Source organism: Emydura macquarii, unplaced genomic scaffold (assembly GCF_026122565.2).
Source record: "Emydura macquarii macquarii isolate MOO-44397 ecotype Brisbane River unplaced genomic scaffold, CSIRO-AGI_Emac_v2 contig_383, whole genome shotgun sequence".
Lineage (NCBI taxonomy): Eukaryota > Metazoa > Chordata > Testudines > Chelidae > Emydura > Emydura macquarii.
Genome location: NW_027130520.1, coordinates 5955707 through 5979697, shown reverse-complemented (window position 1 = coordinate 5979697; position 23991 = coordinate 5955707). Strand labels below are relative to the sequence as shown.

The 23991-nt window shown below is 41.3% G+C and overlaps 1 protein-coding gene across 7 annotated transcripts in view; it reads right to left on the bottom strand.

The window, feature by feature from the left end:
- VPS13B (vacuolar protein sorting 13 homolog B) overlaps positions 1-23991 on the bottom strand; it is an 819784-nt gene that overhangs the window by 275233 nt on the left and 520560 nt on the right. For 5 of the 7 annotated variants that reach the window (XM_067537121.1, XM_067537138.1, XM_067537158.1 and 2 more), the window contains 4 exons: positions 22127-22241; positions 19968-20109; positions 16459-16867; positions 5329-5446 (listed from right to left, as the gene is read on the bottom strand). In XM_067537121.1, coding sequence (XP_067393222.1) covers positions 5329-5446; positions 16459-16867; positions 19968-20109; positions 22127-22241 — 784 coding nt within the window. Of the gene's footprint in view, positions 1-5328; positions 5447-5795; positions 5835-16458; positions 16868-19967; positions 20110-20673; positions 20741-22126; positions 22242-23991 lie in introns of those variants that run through there. The other 2 variants (XM_067537148.1, XM_067537175.1) reach the window with 2 other exon arrangements.

Below are 23991 nucleotides of genomic sequence, written 5' to 3'. Positions count from 1 at the left end.
TCAGCCACAGAGTCTCCAGGCCGTGAGGTGCAGGCAGTCCAGGTTCAGGTGCAACAGGTGACCGTGGTCCTGGGATAGAAGGTCGTGTTGCATTGGGAGCTCCAGGGGTGGGGCAACTGAAAGGTCCAGCAGCATGCTGAAATAGTGCTGTCTTGGCCAGGCTGGAGTGATGAGTATAATGTTCGCACTCTCCCTCTTTATTTTCAGCAGGACCTTGGGTAGGAGCGGAATGGGCGGAAATGCATGCATGAGGGTCTCCGTCCAGTCCATGAGGAACGTGTTGGAGATTGACCCAGTCTTGTAACCCTGGAGCAAGCAGAACCTTGGACACTTCGTGTTCCAGGCCGACGCGAATAGGTCCAGTTGGGGAACGCCCCACTTCTGGAAGATCACAGCCACCACCTCTGGATGCAACAACCAGTCGTGGCGGGTAGAAACAACCTGCTGAAGTGATCCGCCTCATTGTTCCTCACTCCTGGGTGGTGAGAGGCAGTCAAGTGGAAATCATGCCTCACAGCAAAGTCCCACAGATGGATAGCTTCCTCGCAGAGGGCTGAGGAGCGCACTCCCCCACAGCCTGTTTATGTAAAACATAGCTGTGGTGTTATCCGTCAGCACCTGCACCACTCTGCCTGTCAGGAATCGAAGAAACACCTTGCACGCTATGCAAATGGCCCTCAGCTCCTTCACACTGATGTGCAGGCGCCTCTCCTCCCCTCAACCAGAGCCCCTGAGTGCCTAGGTTGGCGCTGATGTGGGCTCCCCATCCTGCATCCGAGGCGTTGGAAATTAGGGTGACTGATGGGACCAGTTCCCTGAACGGAATGGCCTTCATCACTGCCCTGGGAGTCCGCCACCAATTTAGGGAGGCTAAGACGAGCGGGGGAACTGTGACCACCCGGTCCAATGCGTGTCTGCTCGGAACATATACCGAGGCCAACCATGCCTGAAGTGGTCTGAGCCTCTGGTGAGCTAGTCTCACTACGTACATGCAGGCTGCCATGTGGCCTAACAGCTGTAGGCAGTGCCTGGCTGTTGTCCAGGGGCATCAGTTCAGCTGGGAGATAATAGAGACCATTGCCTTGAAATGTGGCTGAGGTAGGAAGGCTCTGGCCTGGGAAGTGTCTAGGGTAGCCCCAATGAATTCTATTTGTTGCACGGGGGTCAGTGTGGACTTCTGGTCGTTTATAAGTAGTCCGAGGCTGCTGCACATGGAGCAAGTGAGGGTCACACTTTCCTGCACTTGGGACCTGGACCTGGCCCTTGATCAGCCAATCGTCCAGGTAAGGAAAAATTTGCACACCCTTTCATCTCAGGTGGGCAGCCACTACCGCCATGTACTTGGTAAACACCCTTGGAGCCAAAGATAAGCCAAAGGGCAGGGCTGTAAACTGGTGGTGGAAGCCAGTCACCGTGAAATGGAGAAAACACCTGTGGCTGGGGAGGATAGACACATGGAAGTATGCGTCCTTGAGATCGAGGGTGGCATACCAGTCTCCTGGATCCAGGGAAGGGATTATGGAGGCTATGGAGACCATGCAAAACCTGAGTTGTTTGACATATTTGTTTAGACAATGCAGGTCTAATATGGGTCTTAGCCCCGCCTTCACCTTGGGGATGAGGAAGTACCTCGAATAGAATCCCTTCCCCCTTCTGCCTGGAGGGACCATTTCCACCGCTCCCAGGTTGAGGAGTCCTGCAAGAGGAGTTGCTCGTGAGACTCCTCATCCAAAGAGTGGTGCCTATGGGCCTTCTCCTGTGCTGGAGGCACGGACTGCACCCCTGACGACATAATGGATTGGGGCCCCGGCCCCACCTGGTTACCCCATGGGCCCCAATATAAGGCCATTGTTGCGGCCATTGTCCCTGAGGCCAACCCGAGGCTGACTGCACCACAGGCTGTGATGCTTTGTGGGGGTGTTGGCTCGCCCGACAACTGTGCCCCTGGGAGACTCCGAGCCATCATCATAGTCAGAGGCCCTGGACCAGCGGTGCCGTGTTCGTCCTTGGGCCTGGGCACTCTTCCATGCTGGGACCGCCCTCTTGATGCCTCCGACCTGGAGGACAATAAGGACTGCCTCTGTCGCCGCGAGTGGTGCCGACGAGCGGGGGTGCGCTCTGAAGAGCTAGAGGTACCGGAGCATCGTTTCAGTACTGATGATTTCCAGTGCTGCTTGCGTTGCAGTCCTGCAGACCCCTTCGGTGACCGAGATCGGCGCCGCCCCGACCTCCTCAGTGCTGAGCCAGACTCCAGCAACTGGGTTTCGCGCCGCAAACTCTGCGGTGCCGGGTCTTCCTCCGGCTACCGGGTTCCACGCCGCCTCGGTGAGAGTGAACCCATCAGTGCCGGGTCCTCTGATGGCGACCGGGTTCTGCGCTGTCTGGGTACGGGTCAACTTCTCAGTGCCAGGGATCTGGAACGGGAGCTGTTCTAGCACCGCCAGGCAGACCTCGACCGGTGCCGCCTCCTGGTGTGCACTGTCTCTGGTGCCGGGGATTGACATTGGCGCTGAGAGGGAGACTCCATGTCCTGTGCCAGGACAGGTCAGCTTGACGCCACCAACCTGGAGCGACTACTGGGGGAGCGGCTCTGCTCTATCCTCGGAGACGGTCCTCCTTGTACCAGGGATCTCCACCACCATTCAGGGGGACCCAATTCGGGTTTCCCCCATGACACCGGCACCTTTTCCCTCAGTGGGGGAAGGGGACGCGGAGGTGGCGTAGGCAAGGGCACTTTCCCACTCCCAGGAGTCGGGGGAGATTCGCTGACCAGAGATGCAGGCACCGGAGAAGTCTCGACGGCCAGGTCCAGTGCCTCTCCATACTCGACCCTGCCCATACTGTCAGCGCTGCTTCTTCCTTTTCAGTGCCGGCGATGTTGCACGGTGCCAAGTTGAGGGCGGTGCCAACGGTGCCTCTGTACCGAGGCCACGCTCAGTACTGAGGCGGAGCGGGCCGGCTTCGACGCCAGACGGAGTGCTGCCTCCATCAGCAGGGCTTTCAAACGGATTTCCTGGTCTTTTTGAGTCCTCGGTTTGAAAGTCTTGGAGATCTTGCACTTCTCTTTCCTGTGGGCTTCTCCCAAGCACTTAAGACAGCAGTCATGGGGGTCGCTGAGTGGGAAGGCCTTCCCACAGGAGGCACATGGCTTGAAGCCCGGTGACCTGTGCATGGCCCGGCCGCTTGAAGTCCCCGCAGGGACTTGCCTTATCTCTAACTACTCTTAACAACACTTAACACCACTTAACTAACTAAAACTAACTTAGAATATCAAACAAGTCCAAACAAGGGGAATGGCACTTGCTGAGAGCAAGGCTAGTTCCAGCAATCATCACGGGCAGAAAGAAGGAACAGAGGGGGCGTAGGGCTGGCAGCGCCTCATATACCACGGCATGTGCGCGATGCTCCAGGGGGTGCCAGAGTCAGCTCTACGGGATCTGCTCAGGGGAAAAAAGTTCCAGGTAACCATGCACAGAGGCATGCACACACCTATAGTGGAATGGAGATGAGCAAGAATAGAATAACAAGAAGAATATATGTTGCAGAAAACAAGTGCAGTGGTTTTCAACTTGGGGTCTGCAGACCATCTAAGATTTCCAAAGAGGCCCGAACCTCCATTTGAAATTTTTTAGAGGTCCGCAAATGAAAAATGGTTGAAAACCACTGGTCTAGTGCATTATAAAGAGTCAACTTAAGAGAAAGCTTCAGGACCCCAATCAACAGACAGAACCAGTGACTACCAGCTCAGGAAATGTAGTGGTGTACTGCGTGTAAGATGCATCCAGAGATGAAAGAGAACTGGGCCAGATCCTCAGTGTAAATTGGTGTAGCTTCACTGACTTTAGCGGAATTTATGCCAATTTTCACCATAAATTCCACTGAAGTCAGTGAAGCTACACCAATTTACACTAACTGAGAATTTATCACATTGAGTTTCTAATCTATGCAGGGAATGCCACATGGCTACTATAACAGCACTGGCAATTACTTTACTGAAGCTAGAGCTTGTAGATTCAAATTTGTGCTAGGGGAATTTTTTAAATTAGTTTTTAGGTTTCAGATGGGAAGAGAGAAGGAGAAGGACAGTAGGACCTAGTTTTGGTTTTGCTCCTCATAAACCAAGAACCAGTTTGAGGGGTGGGGAGTACCTTTTCATACTTAGAGTGGAGGAACCATAGAGGTAGAAGCCAGTACATTTGTGAGCAGAGTGGAAACTGATTCAGACCTCCTCATCGAAAACTGTCACTGGCAACAGGACAAAGAGAACTTTCACAGAAGGAATCCTAACATGATAATAGTCACAGACCATTTAATATAAGGAATAAGCTACTAGTGACAAACATATGAGCAAATACAATAATTCAAATATTTTCAAATGGAAATTTGACAAGTATTTGGAGAAGAAAGGACTTTGCCTTACAACTTCTAAATGAACAGAAGAGACAAGGAGTTGGAGAAATTTCATGGTCTCCTGCCATCCTAAAAACTCCTACACGTGACAGAAAGTAAAATTGCTGTCATTTTCTAGGCAGTAAATGTTTTACTGCTGGGAAAGGATTTTGATGTTTGTAACTTCTATTGAAGTGTAGTATGAAGTACTTTTCAAACAAAAATATTGCCACATCTGAGAAACAGACCAACAGGAAGTATAAGACACTTGTTCATCTATATTTCTGTGACTTTTCTCACTTGGTATTATTTGTCTTTCATGTCTGGCATCAGAGCCAACTCTTTAAGCATCATACATTATTTTTATCATGTTGATTACATATGTTTGCCAGTTTTGCTGCCTACATATGATTAGTGTGGTTTGCACATATTCAATGACACAATACAGAGCATGACATTTTCCCAGAAAATATGTTTACTGTGAAATGCCTCTTTAGAAGTTTGCTCTCCTTTACATCTTTGATCCACATGACCATCAACAGTCCTGCATTTTGAATGTGTGCTTACCATTTACATTATGAGTATCTACCACTTTCACGCTACACTGCTACTGAGAGCTATGGTAGTCACAAACAGTCCCTTTTCTTCCAAGGTGATCTGAGTTTTAGCTAAATAAAACCAAGTCTTTTAAAATGCTTTCATCTGTGATCTTTACTTTCATAATTATTTGACATTTAAATTCTGTTATTCATCAACACTTCACAGAAATACTTGATATGTCTGAATGGATTTGAAAGCCTGCAAGTGAAGAAAATCAAAAAAACCTGGTTTTGAATATCAAAAGTATTTTTACAGGCTGCACAGACCAAGTTTTATTGATCAATTAACTTTCCCTACAAATGGAATATTTGTGAGTTTAGATATAAGAAAAATACTTACTGGTAAATGTCTTTTCTGAGCACAGCTCTGCTAAGCGGGTTGTCAGCCTGAGGAGCCATAGAGACAGAGCCAATCTTGAGAATCAAAGTGTCTTCTTTTATTGCCTCATTAACTTCAGCTAAGGAGAGAGAAAACACACATCTGTTTTATAAGTGAGTGTGTGCACAGAGGTACATGATAGACGTATATAAAAGACTGTTTATTAAGAATCTCTGAATCAAAATAGGTACTAAGGATTCAATCCAGCAAAAATTTATGCCCAAGAGTTACTACCTGTGCAAATAATTCCATTGCAGTCAATGGCACTACCATGATAATATACAACAAAGCAGGCTGCTACTTGGTGTCTAACTCCCCACAGAGTTCTATCTTGCACTTAAATCATAATCTGTGACCTCTTGCTCTAGCTTGAACTATCTCATTTTAAAAATACCTTTTCAAAAGGATGTTGATTCCAGCAGATTTTCGTACTCTATAGCTGCTTCCTCACTGAAGTATATGAATATCTAAAATGTTAAAATATTAGTCTGCTTTTTATTATGGGCCCCTTTGGAAGGTATGAATCAAAGAATGCAAGATTTTTCCAATCTCACCAACACAACAGCAGATCTTTCACCAGTTATTCCCTGGAGGACACATTACTGATTGCAACAAATATGATACACCCAAAGATTGCAAGATTGGGTTCTGTGATGTGCAACATATATTCAGTTACAGTATATAATACCCTACACACTTTGAAAAAATAAAAAGATGGGATATGTATCAGTGAAGAGAAGTCTCTTTTGTGACATTCTCAACGGCTATAATGAAAAAGTTCTGCTTTCTCCTTTGTCTGCATTATGTTGTATATTTTAGCCAGATGAAGAAAATGTTTACTTTAACTGAATGCTGTATTAGATATAAAACCAGAGGTCTGTGGAGAAAAAATTTAGACTCTGTTGCTCATTGTACACTCTCTTGCATCATCACTGAAGAAAGAATTGGGTTCCTATTTCTACAGCCACAAAGAACTACATTAGGTATTTTGCAACACTCCTACTTTGAAGGATTTTATGCAATTGGGAAGCTGTCAGTAATATGAGGTATATGATTGAGCATGCTCATGGCATTGCTCACCCCATTTTCAGTATTATACATATTACATATATTACACATATCAACCCATTTAATAGGCAAGTACTTAAACCCAACCCATTTTACCATCTGTGGCCACCCAGTAAGATAGTTCAGTTATCTTGTTCTAAAACTAAATGTTCAGCCACAGAAGAGAGTTTAAGTACTTTACTAAATAATGCATTGCTTGATGTGGAAAGAACTAGTCAGCCCACAGTTGATTTTTTTTTTAATGGCTTCTACAGACCAGTTCTTTTCTTGGTGACAGTCAGCACATTCCTAAACCATGCTTAGAATCTAGACATAATTTTTGTGAATGGATCTCAGGTATCACATAATTCTGGGTAATACCTACAGGAAAAACCACACAATGCAAGATGCAGCGAAGTAAACCACTGAGTGATTTACAAATGATTTGCTTGAAGGAAACCTGTCTATTCCAAAATCAGAGGCCGGATCCTTTAATCCTTAATCTGACCAAAATGATGTTCAGTTGTTTTGGTTACAGACACTGAAAGGGGAATTTTTAAATGCCCCTAAAAAACTTTTTGTGCCAATTATTTTTAACCAAAGCCAAATAGTTTTGATTTTTTTTACAAAGCCTAAATATTAGATTTAAACTATCTCCTGCCAGTGCTGAATTAACATAATGTGCTTTACAATAGATGTGGGGGAAAGAGGGAAGGTTATTAAATGTGTTTAAATTAATATTTTAGAGGCTTTTGATGATAGATCCCCATGCTAAGTATCACATTTTCTCCCTTTCTTGCCCAAATCCTTTTTATAAGGATTTCAGAATACTGAACAAAAGTGATTTTGGGTCTCTTGTTTCCATTGTTGTCACTTTGATCATTTATTACAGTGAAATAAATAGAATCCTATTAATTACTCTCAGTATTACTTGGATCATCACCACACCTATGCTGTAGTACATGATGTTATTTGTGAGAAAAGTAGGCAAAAAAGTAGCCCTTGAGAAAGGTCTACCTCCCCCCCCCCCCTTTTTTTTTTTTTTTTTTTTTTTAAGCAAGTGTTTGGGTTTTGGTAAAGAAACAAAAGGTGTAAATGTATTTAATACTATTAGTATGGCCAAAACTTGTAGCTTACCTACTACAAAATATATCAAGGAGTAATATAATGTCATGTGATTTAATACATTAATTCTTTAACATATACAGAGTACTGTACTAATCAATATTTTGATGCTTCTGTGTTGAATAGTGGTGATTTATGTCATGATTTACTGATGCAGAGTATATCTCTTAACTCATATTCTGCCACACATAGTGTCCTCAGCTTTTCAGGGGAAATCTTCTATGGGGAAAAAATAATGAGTAAAACCATGGTCACCTGCTTATGTATTTCTAAAACTATGAGTAAGAATGTAAATATTACACATAATAAATGCACCCTGGGACAAATTTATTATACATATATAGGTCATAAAACCCCTCACAATCACATTTGTTTTCATCTACCCCTAGTGTTGCACACCTGTGGCTCACTGGCAACTCACTCACTTGACTAATGTGTGGGAAAGCTAATCTTGTATTTTTTATCCTTCAGATGAGGTTTTTTTAAAAAAATTTTGTTTCATTCTTTACATGGGCTGTTAAATGAATTAAACTATATTTCATGAGTACATAAAAACCCATTTTATTCTTTTGTTAAATTAGATGACTATAAACGTACTGCAAAAGTAGAAAACAGAAGTTACAGTACATAAAGTAAGGTGCACTACTGCAATTGTTATGTTTTAGGATTCTTTAAACAGTTATTTTAGAAGTAATTCTTAAATGTTTATTTAATCCAACTGTTATATAACCTCAAGAGTTAAGGTTCTTTGTTTAGCACTGTATTTGCACTAGGTGAAGCTCTTTATGCTTTTTGACTTATCACATAAAGAAAGATTTAACCCTCTAGAATAGTGGCACAATTAAATAAATCATTTTTATACAGTTTATCTAGGCCCCAAATTGCAGACACAGACACATGGACATTAACTTCATTACTGTAAGTAGTCCTTTTGAATTCAATGGAACTCATGAGTGTTAAGCTATGCATAAATGTTTTCAGGATCAGGGTCCTAGTTAGTAAGTGTTTATAATACACTACATAATATCAGCATTTACCTTTGTAACACCTTTAACTTTCCTGGTATTAAAGAGACTGTCTTGTACAGCATTTGTTTCAGTGTAATCATGTTCTTAGATAAAGAGGACTGAGAAAAAATTTATGATCAAAATGGAGAGAGCAAAATTACAGCATATCGTCTTTGGTATTGCCAAGTCCAGCATGAGACTTGCTAAAAAATACCTCTAATCTGGTTGTGCTATTGAAACAACTCTCAAAGAAACATATGGCAGTCTGAACATTTTGTGGTGAAGAAAAGAAAAGTTTTTAAAAAGAAAACAAGCATCAGTGTATCACAGGTCTGTGATTAATAGATGCCCTAACTGATGGCAAAGGAAAGATCAAATATATTTTCAATACTTAATTTATGAAGCATTTAGAGAAAATGTGCCCAGTATAGTACCATATAACATATTAATTTGTCAGATTGAAATAGCAATTTTTTTGGTATACTGGAATTACCTGAAATTACTATGTGAACACCTCTTACAGTCAGACTATATACTACAGAAGCCTTTAAAAGCAGTTAAAAACCTAATATTTAAAGGGCCACTGTCAATTTAACAAAACAGCTAGTTATATTCAAGTCTTGGCCTTTGTTATGGTCTATAAAATTCATGGACAAGGGACCTCAATGTCTTCATTCAGAAGTACTTAAGAAAGCGTTGGGGCAAAAGAAGAAAGAGATGGAAAGGGGCTGGTATTGACTTTCATTTTCATGAAACTTCAGAACTTCTAGTTTTTGGGGTTAGCTGAGGTGGTTACTTATCTGTAATTTGACATCTGTGGTCCCCATTTGTATTCCACTGAGGGCTATGCATATACACTATGCGCCCAGAGCTGGAACTTTTAAAATAGCAGCATCCATTGGTCTACACATGCACCCTTGTACTGCCTCATGGTTTCAACCAAGGCAATAAAGGGTGGGGCAGACTGACCAAATGCTCAGTTCCATCTCCAACACAAATCCGCAATAAAAGGGAAGGAGGGAGGGATTGGAATACAGATAAAGACAAAACATCTTGAAGAACCTCCAGTCACAGGTAAGTAACCTCTTCTTTTTCTCTGAGTGATGGTCCCTATTGTATTCCACTGATGGTGATTGACAAGCAGTACCTAGTTTGGAGGAGAATGCAAGGAAGATGATGGGACTGTGGAATGGAGGATGCTGCACCAAATGAGGCATCAGCCGCAGAGTCTTGCACTGGGGCATAATGGGAAGAAAAGGTGTTTACTGAACTTCATGTGGCAACCCCACATATGTCTGTGAGCAGCATGTCATGAAGCACGGCCATAGCTGAGGCATGTGCTCCTAGGGGTGGAGCCAGTCACGATAATTGATAACAGAGCGTAATGCAGCGCAAAACCCACTTCAAAATTCTCTGACTGGATATGGCTGCCCTTTAATTCTCTCTACTATAGCAACAAATAGTCTAGAAGACTTCTGGAATGGTTTCACCCTCTGCAGGTATAAGGCCAGGGCTCTACGGATATCAAGGGAGTGACGGTGCTGTTCCTACTCTGAGGCATGCAGCTTCAGAAAGAAGGCATGTAAGCATATGGGTTGGTTGAGATAAAAGCAAGAAACCACTTTTGGCAGAAACCTGGGATGCAAACGCAGGAAATCTTTGTGCTTATGAAACCTGCTGAAAGAGTGGGGGGTTGCCATTATAGCTCCCCATTCTCCAACCATTCTTGCAGAGATAATTGTTATCAGGAAAGCATGGAGGATGCTTTGACATGCAGGAAGAAGAGGAAACCAGAATTGGCGAGGCCAGAATGGGGCGATCAGAATGACTATCACTCTCTCCTGCTGAAGTTTGTGAAGGATATAGAGCAGGAGTAGTAGGATAGGGAAGGCATAACTGATCCAGTCCAACCAGTCGATTACTAGGTTGTTACCCTGGCAGTGGGCTCTGAGTCTGCTCTGCCTCTGAAACAATACTGGACGCATTTGGTGTCGGTGAGAGAGGCAAAGAGATCCCTAATTGGGGTCCTCCAGCGATCAAAAATGTCTCTGACTACTGTGTCGTGTAGCTCCCATTAATGGATGGTCATGAGATTCCTGTTGAGAGCATAGGCAATTATATTCTGAGTCCCCAGGAGATATGCCGCAGATGACAGAATATGGTGTGCAATGCACCTTTCTCAGAGGCACACTGCTTCCGCACAAAGCTCTGGTGACCTTGTGCTCTCGTTTGTTTATCTAGTAAACTGTAGTGGTGTTGTCTGACATGACAAGAATATGACAGGAGTGAATGGACAGTAGAAATGCATGACATGCTCTCCTTACTGCCCGAAGTTCCAGGATGTTGATGTGCATCCTGGACTGCTGAGCGACACAAGTTCCCCACGTTACGTGTTTGCCCATGTGGGCACCTGATCCGTTCAGTGATGCATCTGTTATGATTGTCACACTTGGGGATGATGGAAGGTAGGACATTTTGGAGCAAAACTGGTCTGGGTCCGTCCACTGCTGAAAGGAAGAGAGGATCTCAGTTGTAGCAATCAGAATGGTGTCCATGGAATGGAGCACAGGAGAATAGCCTCTATGTAGCCATAGTTGTAGGCAGCGGAAGTGTAGATGAGTGAAGGTCACGATGTACGTGCACACTGTCATGTGACCAAGAAGGGAAAAAGCAAGTTCTCGTCAGAACTGAGGAGTTGGATGTCACTGCAGCAATCAGGTCCAGCAATGTCTGGACTCTGTCCTCCGGCAGATAAGCATGTGAGGAGGTCACATTAATGAATGCTCCGATGAATTCCAGGGACTGTGTAGGGTCCAAAGTCTATTTTTTGATGTTCACTCCCACTCCTAGGGATGAGAGGAGCAGAAGTAGCTGGGACATCAACTCTCAAGTCTCTCATCTGGACCACACTGCCAGCAGCCAGACACCAGAGGTGGATCACTACCACAGAGAAAGCCTTGGTGAAGGCTCATGTTGCAATGGTGAATCCAAATGAGAAAAGCCTGTATTGGAAGTGTTGAGGGCCCACCATGAATATCAGGAATCATCTACGGGTTAGGTGGATGTCTACATGAAAGTAAGCATTTTGAATGTCAAGAGCCGTAAACCACATGACTTTTTCTAGATAGGATATGCTGGTCGCAAGCATAAACTATGGCTTGCATATGAAATGGTTGAGATGGCGGAGATCCAGGATTGGTCTCTATCCCCCTTTCTTTTTGGATACTAGAAAGTAGGTGGAATAGAACCCTCTGCCCTGAAAGGCTGTGGGGACTGGCTCTATCGCTCCTCGAGTCCACCTCTAGGGCAAGGATACTGTCATGAGAGTGGTTCCAGAGGGGGGTATCGGGATGGGGGATGAGGTAGCATCGTGATCTCAATCGTATAGCCATATTGAGTGACATCCAGGATCCACTTGTCTGTTGTTATTGCACTCCATGCTGGTAGAAAGAGTCTCAGACATTCCCGAAGAGGATGACTGGCAAGAGTGGTGGGTGCAAAGTAGTTGATGACTCTCTAGATGCACTCAGAAATACTGCTTATGCAAAGATTGAGTGTGTTGTGCGGAAGATTGTGCCAATGGATCAAGCGGACAGGACCTCTGGGTCTTTGTACATTTCTGTGGAGGCTCCTAGGATCACTGGTGAGAGAATTGGAGAAGTCTATATCGCTGTGCGGGAGGCAGATGATAAAACTTTCACTTGGGTGCTGGTGTATAAATGCCCAGCAATCACAGGGTGGCTCTACAGTCTTTAAACGAGTGTAGGGAATCACTGGTTTTCTGGATGAGGCCAGAGGCATTGAAGGGGAGGTCTTCAGTTGAGTTCTGTACCTCTAGGGAAACCAGTGGAGTGTAACCAGGATTCCCTTCTCATGATGATTCCAGTAGCCATAGGGCACAAAGACATGGCTGCGGAATCTATCGCCATCTGAAGCGTGGTTCTGGCAACTAATTTGCCCTTCTCTATAATAGGTTGGAAGCAGGCATGATCCTGTTGGGGCATCTTGCCTGCAAAGTCCGCTAACGGGCCATAGTTAAAAAAAAGTCAGATTTAGCCAGCAGTGCCAGAAAGTTAGAGATGCGGATCTGAACACTGTGTGAGGAAAGGACCTTTCTACCTAGAAGGTCTAACCTTTTACCCTCCATGTTGGTCAGAGTGGAACACGGGTGCTGTTGCCTGGGCTGTGCCACAGTGGCCTAGATAACTAAGGAGTTAGATAGGGGGTGAGAAAACAGAAACTCAGACTCCTTCAAAGGAACATAATACCTCTTTTCTGCACCCTTTGGGGTGGGAGCACATGTGGCCAAGGTATACCACACAGTATGAGCCAACTGGAGAATGGCATCATTGATCAGTAGCGCCACTCTGGCCAGTACCGATGCATGCAGAATGTCCAGCAACTGATGCTGACTGTCCTGCCCATCCTTCAATGTGAATAGCATGTGCGTGAATGTGAAGAGCCATCCTTCCAAACAACTCCTGGGATTTACAGTAGTTGTCGGGGGAGAGGAAGGCATTGATGACATGGCCACATCAGGAGATGATGAGGGAAACGGCTCTGGATCTGGCCGTACTGTTAGATCTGGGCTAATCCCAATTCTGAATGCCAACTCGATGAAGGATGGAGTGCTGAAAGGAGGGATTCCTCCCAGGCAGATCAGAACAGTTCCGAAAGCAGATATTGGAGCCAAGAACCCCAGTGTGGCCAACTAGGTGGATCATGCAATTGCTGTGATGGTGACAATGGAGCTGGATACCCAGCGGCTCCTGTGCTGGGACTATGGAGGTCAATGCAACTGGGCCATCAGAACCATCGATTAATCATGCCACCAGAACGGGAGCGGTGGATCATGTGCATTGTCTGAGTCCTCTGACATGGAGGAATCAGATTCTTGTTCAAAGGGCGGTGCTCTCAGAACCGATTGGATGGAATGAACCACAGGGGAGCATTCACGAGCACAGCTAAAATGTGGCAAGTCTAAAGTAGGAGAATGGGCTCTCTTATGAGGCAAATGTACCTGAAGACACAGACACCTCACCTCATCTAGGGCAAACAGCTCATGAAACCCGGGAGAAGACTCGAGTCTCCATGGAATCAACAGCACACGTTCACAGACAGAACTGGAATGGGACTGGGAAGTTGCCTCAGAACCGATGATTCACGGGACTTCAGTGGAACTGATGTGGAAGGGGTGTGACAGATCTGGCATGTGATGTGACTTTTTGCCGTGCTTGTGGACCTTGGAGCTTCTGCATGGCTGGAACTCATGGATGATGCAGTGTCTTTCTTGGGTCTTGAGGAAGACTTACTGCCATGCTTATGTGCATGCTTCCTTGTGTCTTTGTAAGCCCCAGCACAGGGTCCATAGTGATGGTAACAGTGGAACCGGACTGGAGCACTGCGGTAGGAGGCGAACTCCTGGATTTCTCAGGCCAATGTACAGGGAGGGTTCCCCGGCCTGGATCTAACTGCCGCCTCATGACAACCTACAAGAGGTGCACCTGAAGGAGGAGAGGCTGGCCTTCCCAGGTGCAGGCAGGGAAGGAGAGGCAGATACTGCACCTGGACGCAACGTGGGCTTCCCCCAAGAAATACAGGCTGCATTGGTGCTCATCAGTGGTAGAAAATGAAGGAGGGCTGGTGGTTCAGATCTTGAACCCCAGAATCTTTGGCATAATCCAGTACCCAGGCATGGGGGAAGGTGGGAAGGGTTGGCAAGAAAACCTCTGAGGCAGGGTCCCAAGTCCTTAAATCTTAAGAAAACTACTACTGATGCTAAAATATACTACAAAAATAAGAAAATTCTAACTATGTAGAAGAATAAAACAGTCTTTTTTATGTCACAAGGGATGAGAGAACAGCAGATGGTCTGACTCGGACTGTGGGACAGTGAGAAGGAATAGAGGATGCAGTCAGTCCACCACTCCCTTTATCACCTTGGTTGAAACCATGAGGCAGTATAAGGGTGCACGTGCAGACCAACAGACTACTACTACTTTTAAAAGCTCCGGCGCTGGGCGCCTAGCACATGCGCATAACCCTTAGTGGAATACAATAGGGACTTGAAAAAGAATGTTCTGTTTTTATTTCAATAAAGTTTTAGCCTTTTCAGCCATTCTTTACACATGAATGTGTGTTTACTACTTTCATTCAAACTTAACCACAGCAGTTCTGCTATTTGTGAATTACTTAAAAACGTGAATAGCACAGGATCTTTCTCTCTCAGCGAGACCGTGCATTTTTTATACATTTAATTTTAATGAAGTGCAAAGCTACAGATGTTGCAAAAACATATTCTTTAAAAAATTTCCTTGACAGCATGCCCCAGACTCTATTCCCAGCAGAACAATAACTCTTCCTTGCCAACAAAGCCATTCTAATTTTATCTTACTGTATTTCTGCCATTCCCAGTTGGAAAATTGTAGAGGATGTTGGCAAAAAAATAATCCAACTAAGCTCTCTCTGTCTGCACCTCTTGTTGTTAGGTTATGAGAAAATTTAAACTCTATTCTCATGGGTTTAGACTATGTATTATTGCAGATAATGGTAACAAAACCATACCTATATGTCTTATGTAAATGTATCATTATATCAGTAATATATTTTATTCCTTTCTCAGAAGGGTAGTTGACAGTAGGAATATAATACTTGCAATTGCATTGTCTCTAACTGTCTGTACGTGTACTTTTAACCTTAATGGCTTTCTATGTAGATGTAAGAATTAAAGTATGAATATAAACATAATAAATATATTTTATGTGAGAGAGATAAGAGGTGTAACTGTGTATTTTAAAAAAAGTTAAAACCTTCATTATCCATAGTTCATGTACCTAACTCATTGTCTGAAAGATTGTTTTATGTTGCCTGCCATACGTTAAATACCCTGAAAATTCCCTCTTGTATGAGAACTTATTGAGTGACACTCATAGCACTTACATAACGAACACTGACATTTTTTTTGGCAGGCATCAATCCGCTTAAGACAGAGACTTAAAGCAGTGGTTTAACTAAGCACAAGGCTTTTACACAGCCCATCTTTCTATGTAAACATCCATCTGTCCGAGGGCTTAGCTACATGAACATGTAATTTGTGGCAAGCTGAGGTGTGAATCTGCCTTGTACTAGTCTGACACAGACTGACTATCTCTGGATCCTGCTGATGTACATGAACAGTTTGTCAATGAGCTTTGATCTAGTTCTCTTTGAAATGGGACTAAATCTAGTCACATTAACAAACTGTTAACACACATCAGCAGGGTCCACCTAGACAGTTAGTCTGTGACAGGCTAGTGAGGGGATAGAGTCACACTCTAGCTTGCCACGAGCTAAATGTTCATGTAGGCAAGCTCTTTCAATAGTTTCCTACCATAGTATCTAAGGTCCTGTTCCTGCAAATGGATCGACCCAAGTGGATTCTTGTATCCACATGGACTTCTGTTGGTCTCAAACTGGTTCAGTGCTGGCACAAGACTCCACCAATGCAGATCTAATTGCAGACTCAGGGCTTAAGTTCTCTCCATGCAACTCCTGAACAACTCCTTTAACAATCACAATCATAGTCCAAACTCTATGGACATTAGGACAGACCAAGTTAGACCTCCAAAGTAATTATTTCTACAACTCTTAAGAAATCTAGTGTTTATCATTAATTATGCTCTCCATCTCTGTGCCTTGCAGTACGAGAGTTCCAGGGACATTCCTAACTATGCCCTTATCACAAAGAGCAGTGAGATAATTGAGATGGACCCTTTTGGTCAAAGGGACTAGATTTCCCTAGAATTCACCTGTCTAGAGTGCAAAGAAATTTGCTTAAGAGATCTGTTTCATCTTGTGGAGTTTAACCTTCAACAAAGAAACTGGAGGAAGTAAATGTTTCACATCATAAATATTTTCATACAGCACATAGTACCTCCTGTATCATGTTGCATTTCCTCAGTTTTGGGAAAGAAGACTCTGATTACACCTGTGTTGATATAAATCAGAGGTAAGTTCCGAGACGTTAGAGCATGAGTCCTCATGGGTTGGCCAGGTGATTTGCTTTTCTCTTTTTGATTCCTTGGCAGCCTTGCTTGAAATATATTTGTAATTGCATTAAGCAAAGGGAAACAGAGGACAACATCAAATGCTTGAGCAGAAAGAAGGATCTCATGAAGAAAATGAGGAGAACCATCACTGAGACCTTCAGATAACTTATGGAAAGTTCTTCGTTCATTTCTTGATATCAACTTGTGCCGGACATTTTTTGTCACAGCCTTTGTATAAGTGAGAGAGAGAAATCCATGTTGTTGGTGTGAGCCATCTAAAAGTTTTGCAGTTGTCTGTTCCAAGAAAAAGAAACAACAATGAAAACTGCTGTAAACAGAACAGCTTAAACATCTTAAAGAGAGAGCAATTGCTATTATTTCTTTGTTAGCTAATCTTTTCAGGGTATTTTTAGTTTCTCACTTTCTTCAAACAACTGCAGAAAAGATTTAAATAAATCTTTAGAAGGGCCATCTACTTCACAGTATGACTACATGTTGTCACAGCACAGCCCAATGTAAGATGGAGGCTGTTGAATATTTTAGTGACACTAAAGCTTTGTTTTTTCTGTTCATCTGTGCTGTATATAAACCATTTAGAACACAACCTGGTAACTTAGTATCCCTCAAATACTACTACCCAAAATAATTCTTGCACTTCGGAAAGTCAAAATGTACCCAACAAATATTTGTTATTAAAATTTTTTGCATAAACTTAGAATTATCTACATTCCATTACTTTTTCTTCATTGTAGAGAGTTTTATCATCACTTTTATTCCCTTTCTGTGTGTCCAACCAGTACTCTGTAACAGAGTTGGCGAGATAACTTTGTATTTCAGGGTTCTCCTGCAGAGCATCCATAATACTAGCTACTACACAATATATACTAAATGATTAATCTCAATATATTAAAAAAAACTTTAAACATTTATTACTTTATTCTTCAGAAATTTGCAAGAGTTCTTTACACAGAGAGAAAGATTTTCACACGCACATTTGTAAGTTAGGCGCCTAACTTCCATTGGCTGTCAATGTGTATAAGGCTCCTAACTGACATCTGTACCTTTGAAAAATCTCCTCCAGTATCTAGATGAACCATTCATTTCTGACTGAAAGTTAACCTTGAGCAGGCTACTGCAAAAGTTGAGAATTTTAAAATAAAATAATAAAACAAATATTTTTAATAAAGGAAAGCAAATACAAATCCAATTGGTTTTGACATATTATATCATTACGTTAATAGTGTTTAATCACTCAAGCATAAGTATAGCAACTGCGTTTTGTAAACAAAGTAGATGCTTCTTTTAACACTCTCAGATTGTATTTATTCAGAAACTGTAATGTATTTTTAAAATGTTTTTATAAATGTAAGCATTAACTTCTTACATAAACGTAATAAGTATTTTAAATACTGAGAAGTTGAAAGATCATATAATTAAAGTGAATTATAACAAATTAGTAAGTTAGCTTTCATTCTTATTAGAACAATTTTAAACAGCTAGAATAAGTAAAAGAAATGATTCATATGGACATATGACAGAAAATAAATCAAATGGCAAAGAACTTCCACTAACATAAAAATATTCTAGACTGTTACACTGTTAAGGATAAAGGGCCCCTACTGTAACCTGTTGAGGTCTCTACTCCCATTAACTTCAATGGGAGTTGGTGAAAAATTTATGATTGTATTTTTATTAATTTTTAAATTTTTTCATTTCTGTGAATGCGAGAGACTTGGACACTTAATACATAGGGTTTGTCTACATGGGAAAAAAGCCTGCACTAGTTTCTCTGCATTAACTCCCCGTGTGGACATTTATACTGCACACTAAGAGTACTTTTGTGCACATTAGCTTAATACACTTCAGAAGAAATTCTAAGCTAAAGTGCCTGAAAGCACTCTTAGGCTATGATTATACTTATGGCAGCATATAGAGTACAAACACTGCATGTCCTCCTAGCACGGGGATAAATTTAACTGTGGATTGTGAGGCACTGCTTAGGTGAGTAAGGACATGCCAGAACCTTAAAATATGTACCCTTCAAGGCTTTCTACATGCCCAATCAATGACTCCCATCTCTACACTGCTATTTATTGTCCACAGCAGGGAAAGGCTCTGGCTGTGGGATGAGGCTCCCACTGTCAGAACCTTCTCCTGCTGCCTCCTCCCTGCCAGAGCCTCTCTCTGCTGTGTGAAGCTACTCTTCACTGAGAAGTGTAGTACATTTACCCTACACACCCTCACAAGAGTAGACACGGTAGTGTGCAGTAAGGCAACCCAATAGTCATGAGTTTTGTAGGACTGTCTGCTTTAACCCACAAAACCTCCTGTCCTGGTTGAAGCAACTCCTATCCCGCAGGACTAGCTGGGCTCAGCTCCCTGCTTCAGGTATTATGATCTGGCCCATGGTGCATGGGCTCGCAGCGTTGCTCAGGTTTGGCCTGGTTCTCTCTGAAGGTAGTGTGCCCAGGCCACAATTGTGAGAGTGCCGTTGTGACCCTGTATGCCAGGTTGCAACATCATTTACTCAAATTTGGCCTGGCTAGCTCCCCTCAGGGGATTAGGGCAAAATCTGAGCAGCACTGTGATCCTGTGCACCAGGAGCCAGATAGCAACACTCGAAGCAGGGAATCAAACCCAGTCTGACAATAGCAATGCAAATTAGCACATTTTGGCCCTTTATGCTCTTTTTTGAATTACTTCCAGGCCACTTCAAGTTTTGTGCTTGCTCATTACTTTTAATCAAATATCAAAAAGAAAAAAGGTCATGCATGAGTAACAGTTAAGTAACTCAGATTGTTTGCTGGCTGAGAATACTGTAATGTTCTGAGACTTCCAAGGAATTGTGACCATATGAAATGTTTGCTGTAATTACTGTGTATATTGTACATAATATATGTGAATAAATTAGTTACATAAAGTAATTAAATGCACTGAGAATATCATTGGAGTCACCATAAACAATGTACAATACTAGCTTTTGCTCACACATTCAGGCCCCAATCCAGCAAACATGCTTATCTTTAAAGTATTTGAGTAGTCCGACTGATTTCAAGGGAACTATTCACATGCTTAAGTTTACACACGTGCTTAAGGGTGTTCTGCGATCAGGACCTTAGTTACTTTAAATGAGGCATTCTAACTTTGCCACTTTATCAAGTAGCAATGGTGTACATTTCAGAGGAACACAAATGACACTTTTGCCCAGGCAAAGGAGTTTGACAATTGTTGCCAGAGAACAAAAGGGGAATAAACTGATAATAAATATATTCAGTACAGAGAAAATATAAATGATAAATAATGGGAAGAAACTAGTAACATTTGAGAAATTTTTTCTCCTACTGCTGTTTGTTAATGGAAGTTCTGTAGTATAAATTTTTAAAGGATTTCTTACAGGAGGAAAGAAGCCAGAGAAATTACTGAAAGGGTCCTGCTTGCTGACGGGTCGAACCAACAAGGTACGTCTGTTCAGCTTGTCAGTACAGGAAAGGAATACACCTCCGTATTGCCCCAGAGACCAACAGTCTTCCCCAAGGCTTGAGGTGATGAACAGAGAGGAGGGAAAAAAGACAACAAGAAAAATAAAACAAAACAGCCATAATCCAAAAAAATTTAGAATTTTAAATTATGCTGAAACCTGCTTAGCTATGGGATATAGCTGTGTCACACATACCTTCTCCAAATGTCCAAATTCAGGGAAATCAAAAGAAAAACTGGTGTGAAAAATCTAAATTTTGAAAAATTGTAAAGTATGGGAAAGGACAACCCAAGCAAGAGGTCATGGAATTAAAATCACAAAACAGACTTACCACTTGATTTTCTCCGAATTAAAAATTCAGCAAAAAGCTTGATTAATATGAAAGAGGATGATTACAAGAACCAAAAAACTTGAGAAAGGAAAACAGTACCTGATTACATTTTAAATTTATAGTACTTGTTCATAAGCACAAAATTGGTTATGAAGAGGTAAAATTATGTTTTGTATTATAATTCTTGCAATCATTCTTCTGAACATGTCTGAGGACAAAGAAAAATTTTATTGTCTAAGTTTTAGAACAGAGTTATTTTGTTAAGCATCTTATTCCACTACAGAATCTCACCACAAGTTTTTCTTTGCATTGTAGAAATATTCCTTCAGAATGTCCTGATTGCCAGCCTTCCCCTGGCCTGGAAAACAGAATTTTCACCTTATCTGTTCTTTGAGCCTACAGAATTTAGTCATATATAGAGTGCACTTTGAATAGCTTATGAATTGAAACTGGATTTGACAATGCAATTATGTTAAGTGGAGTAACTTAATAACCTGATATAACTTTAGCAAAGAAAAGAACACTACTAAGGTGGAAGGAAGCATTTTCAGTTGAGAGTTTGAAACTGAGACTATTTAGAACAAAGAACCTCTCTTAAGCCTTTCAAAGAACCTGTGGACAATCTAACTTGTTAATAGTTTGAAGGCTTGGTGTACTCCAATGTATCTAAAAACATCATGGTATAGATTGCAACAGAAGTTTCTAAAAATAAAATATAATGTTTGATCAATAATTGTTACAAAATGTTCAAACAAATATATATTTCTAATTCAGAGAAAAAAAAGGAAATTCACAATGGCTCTACTTTTCATACACACTCTGTAGTGTTTGTTTATTGTAGCATGTCTCAAACTAGCTAAAAAATGAGTTAAGGACAGAATGAGAGGTTTACAGTGTATTTCCTTCCTATTGTTCTTACGGGAGACTTTCAAATATGCCTATGGGATTTAGGAGTACAACTCTCCCTGCAAGTCAGTAGCACTTGTGCTCCTAAATTCCTTAGGCACTTTTGAAAGTTTTCACCCTAATTAAAATCCATTAAAATATTTGTAAGTCTATTTGTTGATTTTTCTCCCAGGGAAAGACACTATAGAATTGCCCCATTTTCTCTTAATTACCATCTCCTACAAACCGTCAGAGATTCTGCTTCCTGACAACCCACCACATCCAGCTGATGAAGACTATACGTGGCTCCCTCAGAGCTTGTCAAGGCTACTCTATGTATTAGACTAGCACCTGGTACAATGGTAATTAACTCAGTTTCCTGCATTACAGGTACAGTTACTCCACAACAACAAAAACATTTATTTTGCTAGAAATTTCCTTCTGATGTTTTAAAAATAAACAATTTATCAAGGAGGAGCTATAAAAAGCTAGACATTTACCATTTTCTAGAATAAAATTAATCATAGTATAGTATACAAGGCATTTCCCATTGTAAGCATTTTGACAATAGCTACTGATTTAGTCCAACAAATACCAAGTTTTAATGGTGCCCACACACACACAAAAAAAGTATTTGTCTCCAAAGGCTGAAATGGCTTATGAATACCCCCTTTTCAAGAAAGTATAATTCTGGGAAACTCTAATCATCAGTGTTTATTGAAAGTAGAATTATGGCTTATTTCACTATATTCCACAATTAATATTTTAAATTAAAAGTCAAATAATAATTCTCTCTAGAAAAAAAAGCTGCTTTGTTGTTTCAAAATGGAATTAATGTAGCATGATTTCCAGTAATTACCTGTTTCTGTAGTGGTCAATGTTGAAGCTTTCTATTTTACATTTGACTTTGGTATATACATCTTGTACATCTACTGAAGCACTGAGATCTTCTAATTCACTGACAACACAAATCTCTGCAATAACCAGTGATAATCAAAATGAACATACGTGAATTACAATCTCTAAATGTGTGTTATAAATAAAACACTGTTTATAAACCAGAAATGTGCTGGGGCATCACAATTTGCATTTGGATCTCTCATTCCCATCCTACAAAGTTCACGGCTTTTCACATAGTGGATTTTTCTTCAAACATCATGCAGACAGGAATCAGTCACAAAATTCAGATCCAGATTCATAATCCAAACCTCTCTTAAAAATGCTGAAACTCTTTTGGCTTGGGTTCAACTCTGCTGTAAAGCTTACAACAGAGGATAAAATGTCAAAATGGCTCAGAATGGAAAAATATCAGTTAATCCAATATTATAGTGACAAATGCAGCATAGAAACCTGGATAGATTAGATACATTCTAGAGACTTCTAAGTTTAGCAGCTATCAAAGATGTCTTAAAATCTGAATAGACAGTTCCACTGACTACAAGATGGATAATATCCCCTACCACTTCCTCCACTTTTTTCATAAAGAGTAAATTAGCTCTCAAAAATGAACAGTTTTCTTAATGCAACTTTTCTTTCCTGGTTGTGATACTACTGCTCCACTTAACCTGTTACCAAGATCAAGTTAATATTTGTCACTTTATGTGTCTGTCTGATATAGCTATTATGTGGGAAAGTAGTATGTGATCATGTAATTAAAAATTATCATAAGGCACATGCACCAAGGGGATGAATTAAGGCTGCACAGGTAACTTTAATTCTGAGATTTCCTAACTTTTGAGAGCTCGACTTTGCAACCAACTTCAATGTTTTTTTAACATTATTTTTGTGTGTAATCATTTATACAGCACAATAAGTATATGTGGAACTTTACATCCAATATTTGCAAGATATCTGTCATGAGAAATTTATAATCTAAGATCCACTAGAAGAGAGACAGATGTGATTAATAATTACAACAGTAATCCCTCCACAATTACTCCTAAAAAGACTCCTCAGATCATAAATGGGCAAAACACACTAAAAAGGGACAGAAATTAGACTGACACTGACTCTTAATTTAAAACATAAGAGCAATGTTAATATTTACAAAGTACTGTTGAGAAATTAAACCTGAGACAGTTGGTGTCAAATTTTTTCAAGATATTTTTGGGGATGCTTTCCTCTCAATGTGCTTTCCAAATGGACAGCTCCACAGTGAGTCACTGAAAATAGTGATAGATTACTTTACTTTTCAGCTTCAGAAAAGAATAGCACATCATTAAGTAAAGGTGCTTTCAGATTTCAATATGTTAATGCTGCAGTTATTGCTAAATTTAGAAAAATGTGCTTTTTTTAACTACCGTATTGAAACAATAGAACATCTTCCCTTCAAAATTTAGGGAAAAATATGAGTATAGGATTTTTGTTCCATACATTTTGGCTTGAAAACCAATTAAACAGAATCAGGACCATTTATAGCTCTTGATCGTATGAACTGATAATATTGACATCAACGGCAATTCTGTGGACAGAGAACAGTATATAACTTTCTCTATAGCCTTAGATACCATTAAACAGGCAGGAGATACTCAAAGTCATGCAACAGTATAAACTGAGAGAGACTTTGTTTAGAGGTGTAAGAACATGACTGAGAACGAGGAATTCCTCAACTATAATCCCAGCTCCGGCAGAAACCCCTTATTAAAGCTTTGATAAGTCACCTAACCTCTTTGCTCTGGTATCCTCATCTATTAAAAAGTGTGCATAATAATACTTACATAACAA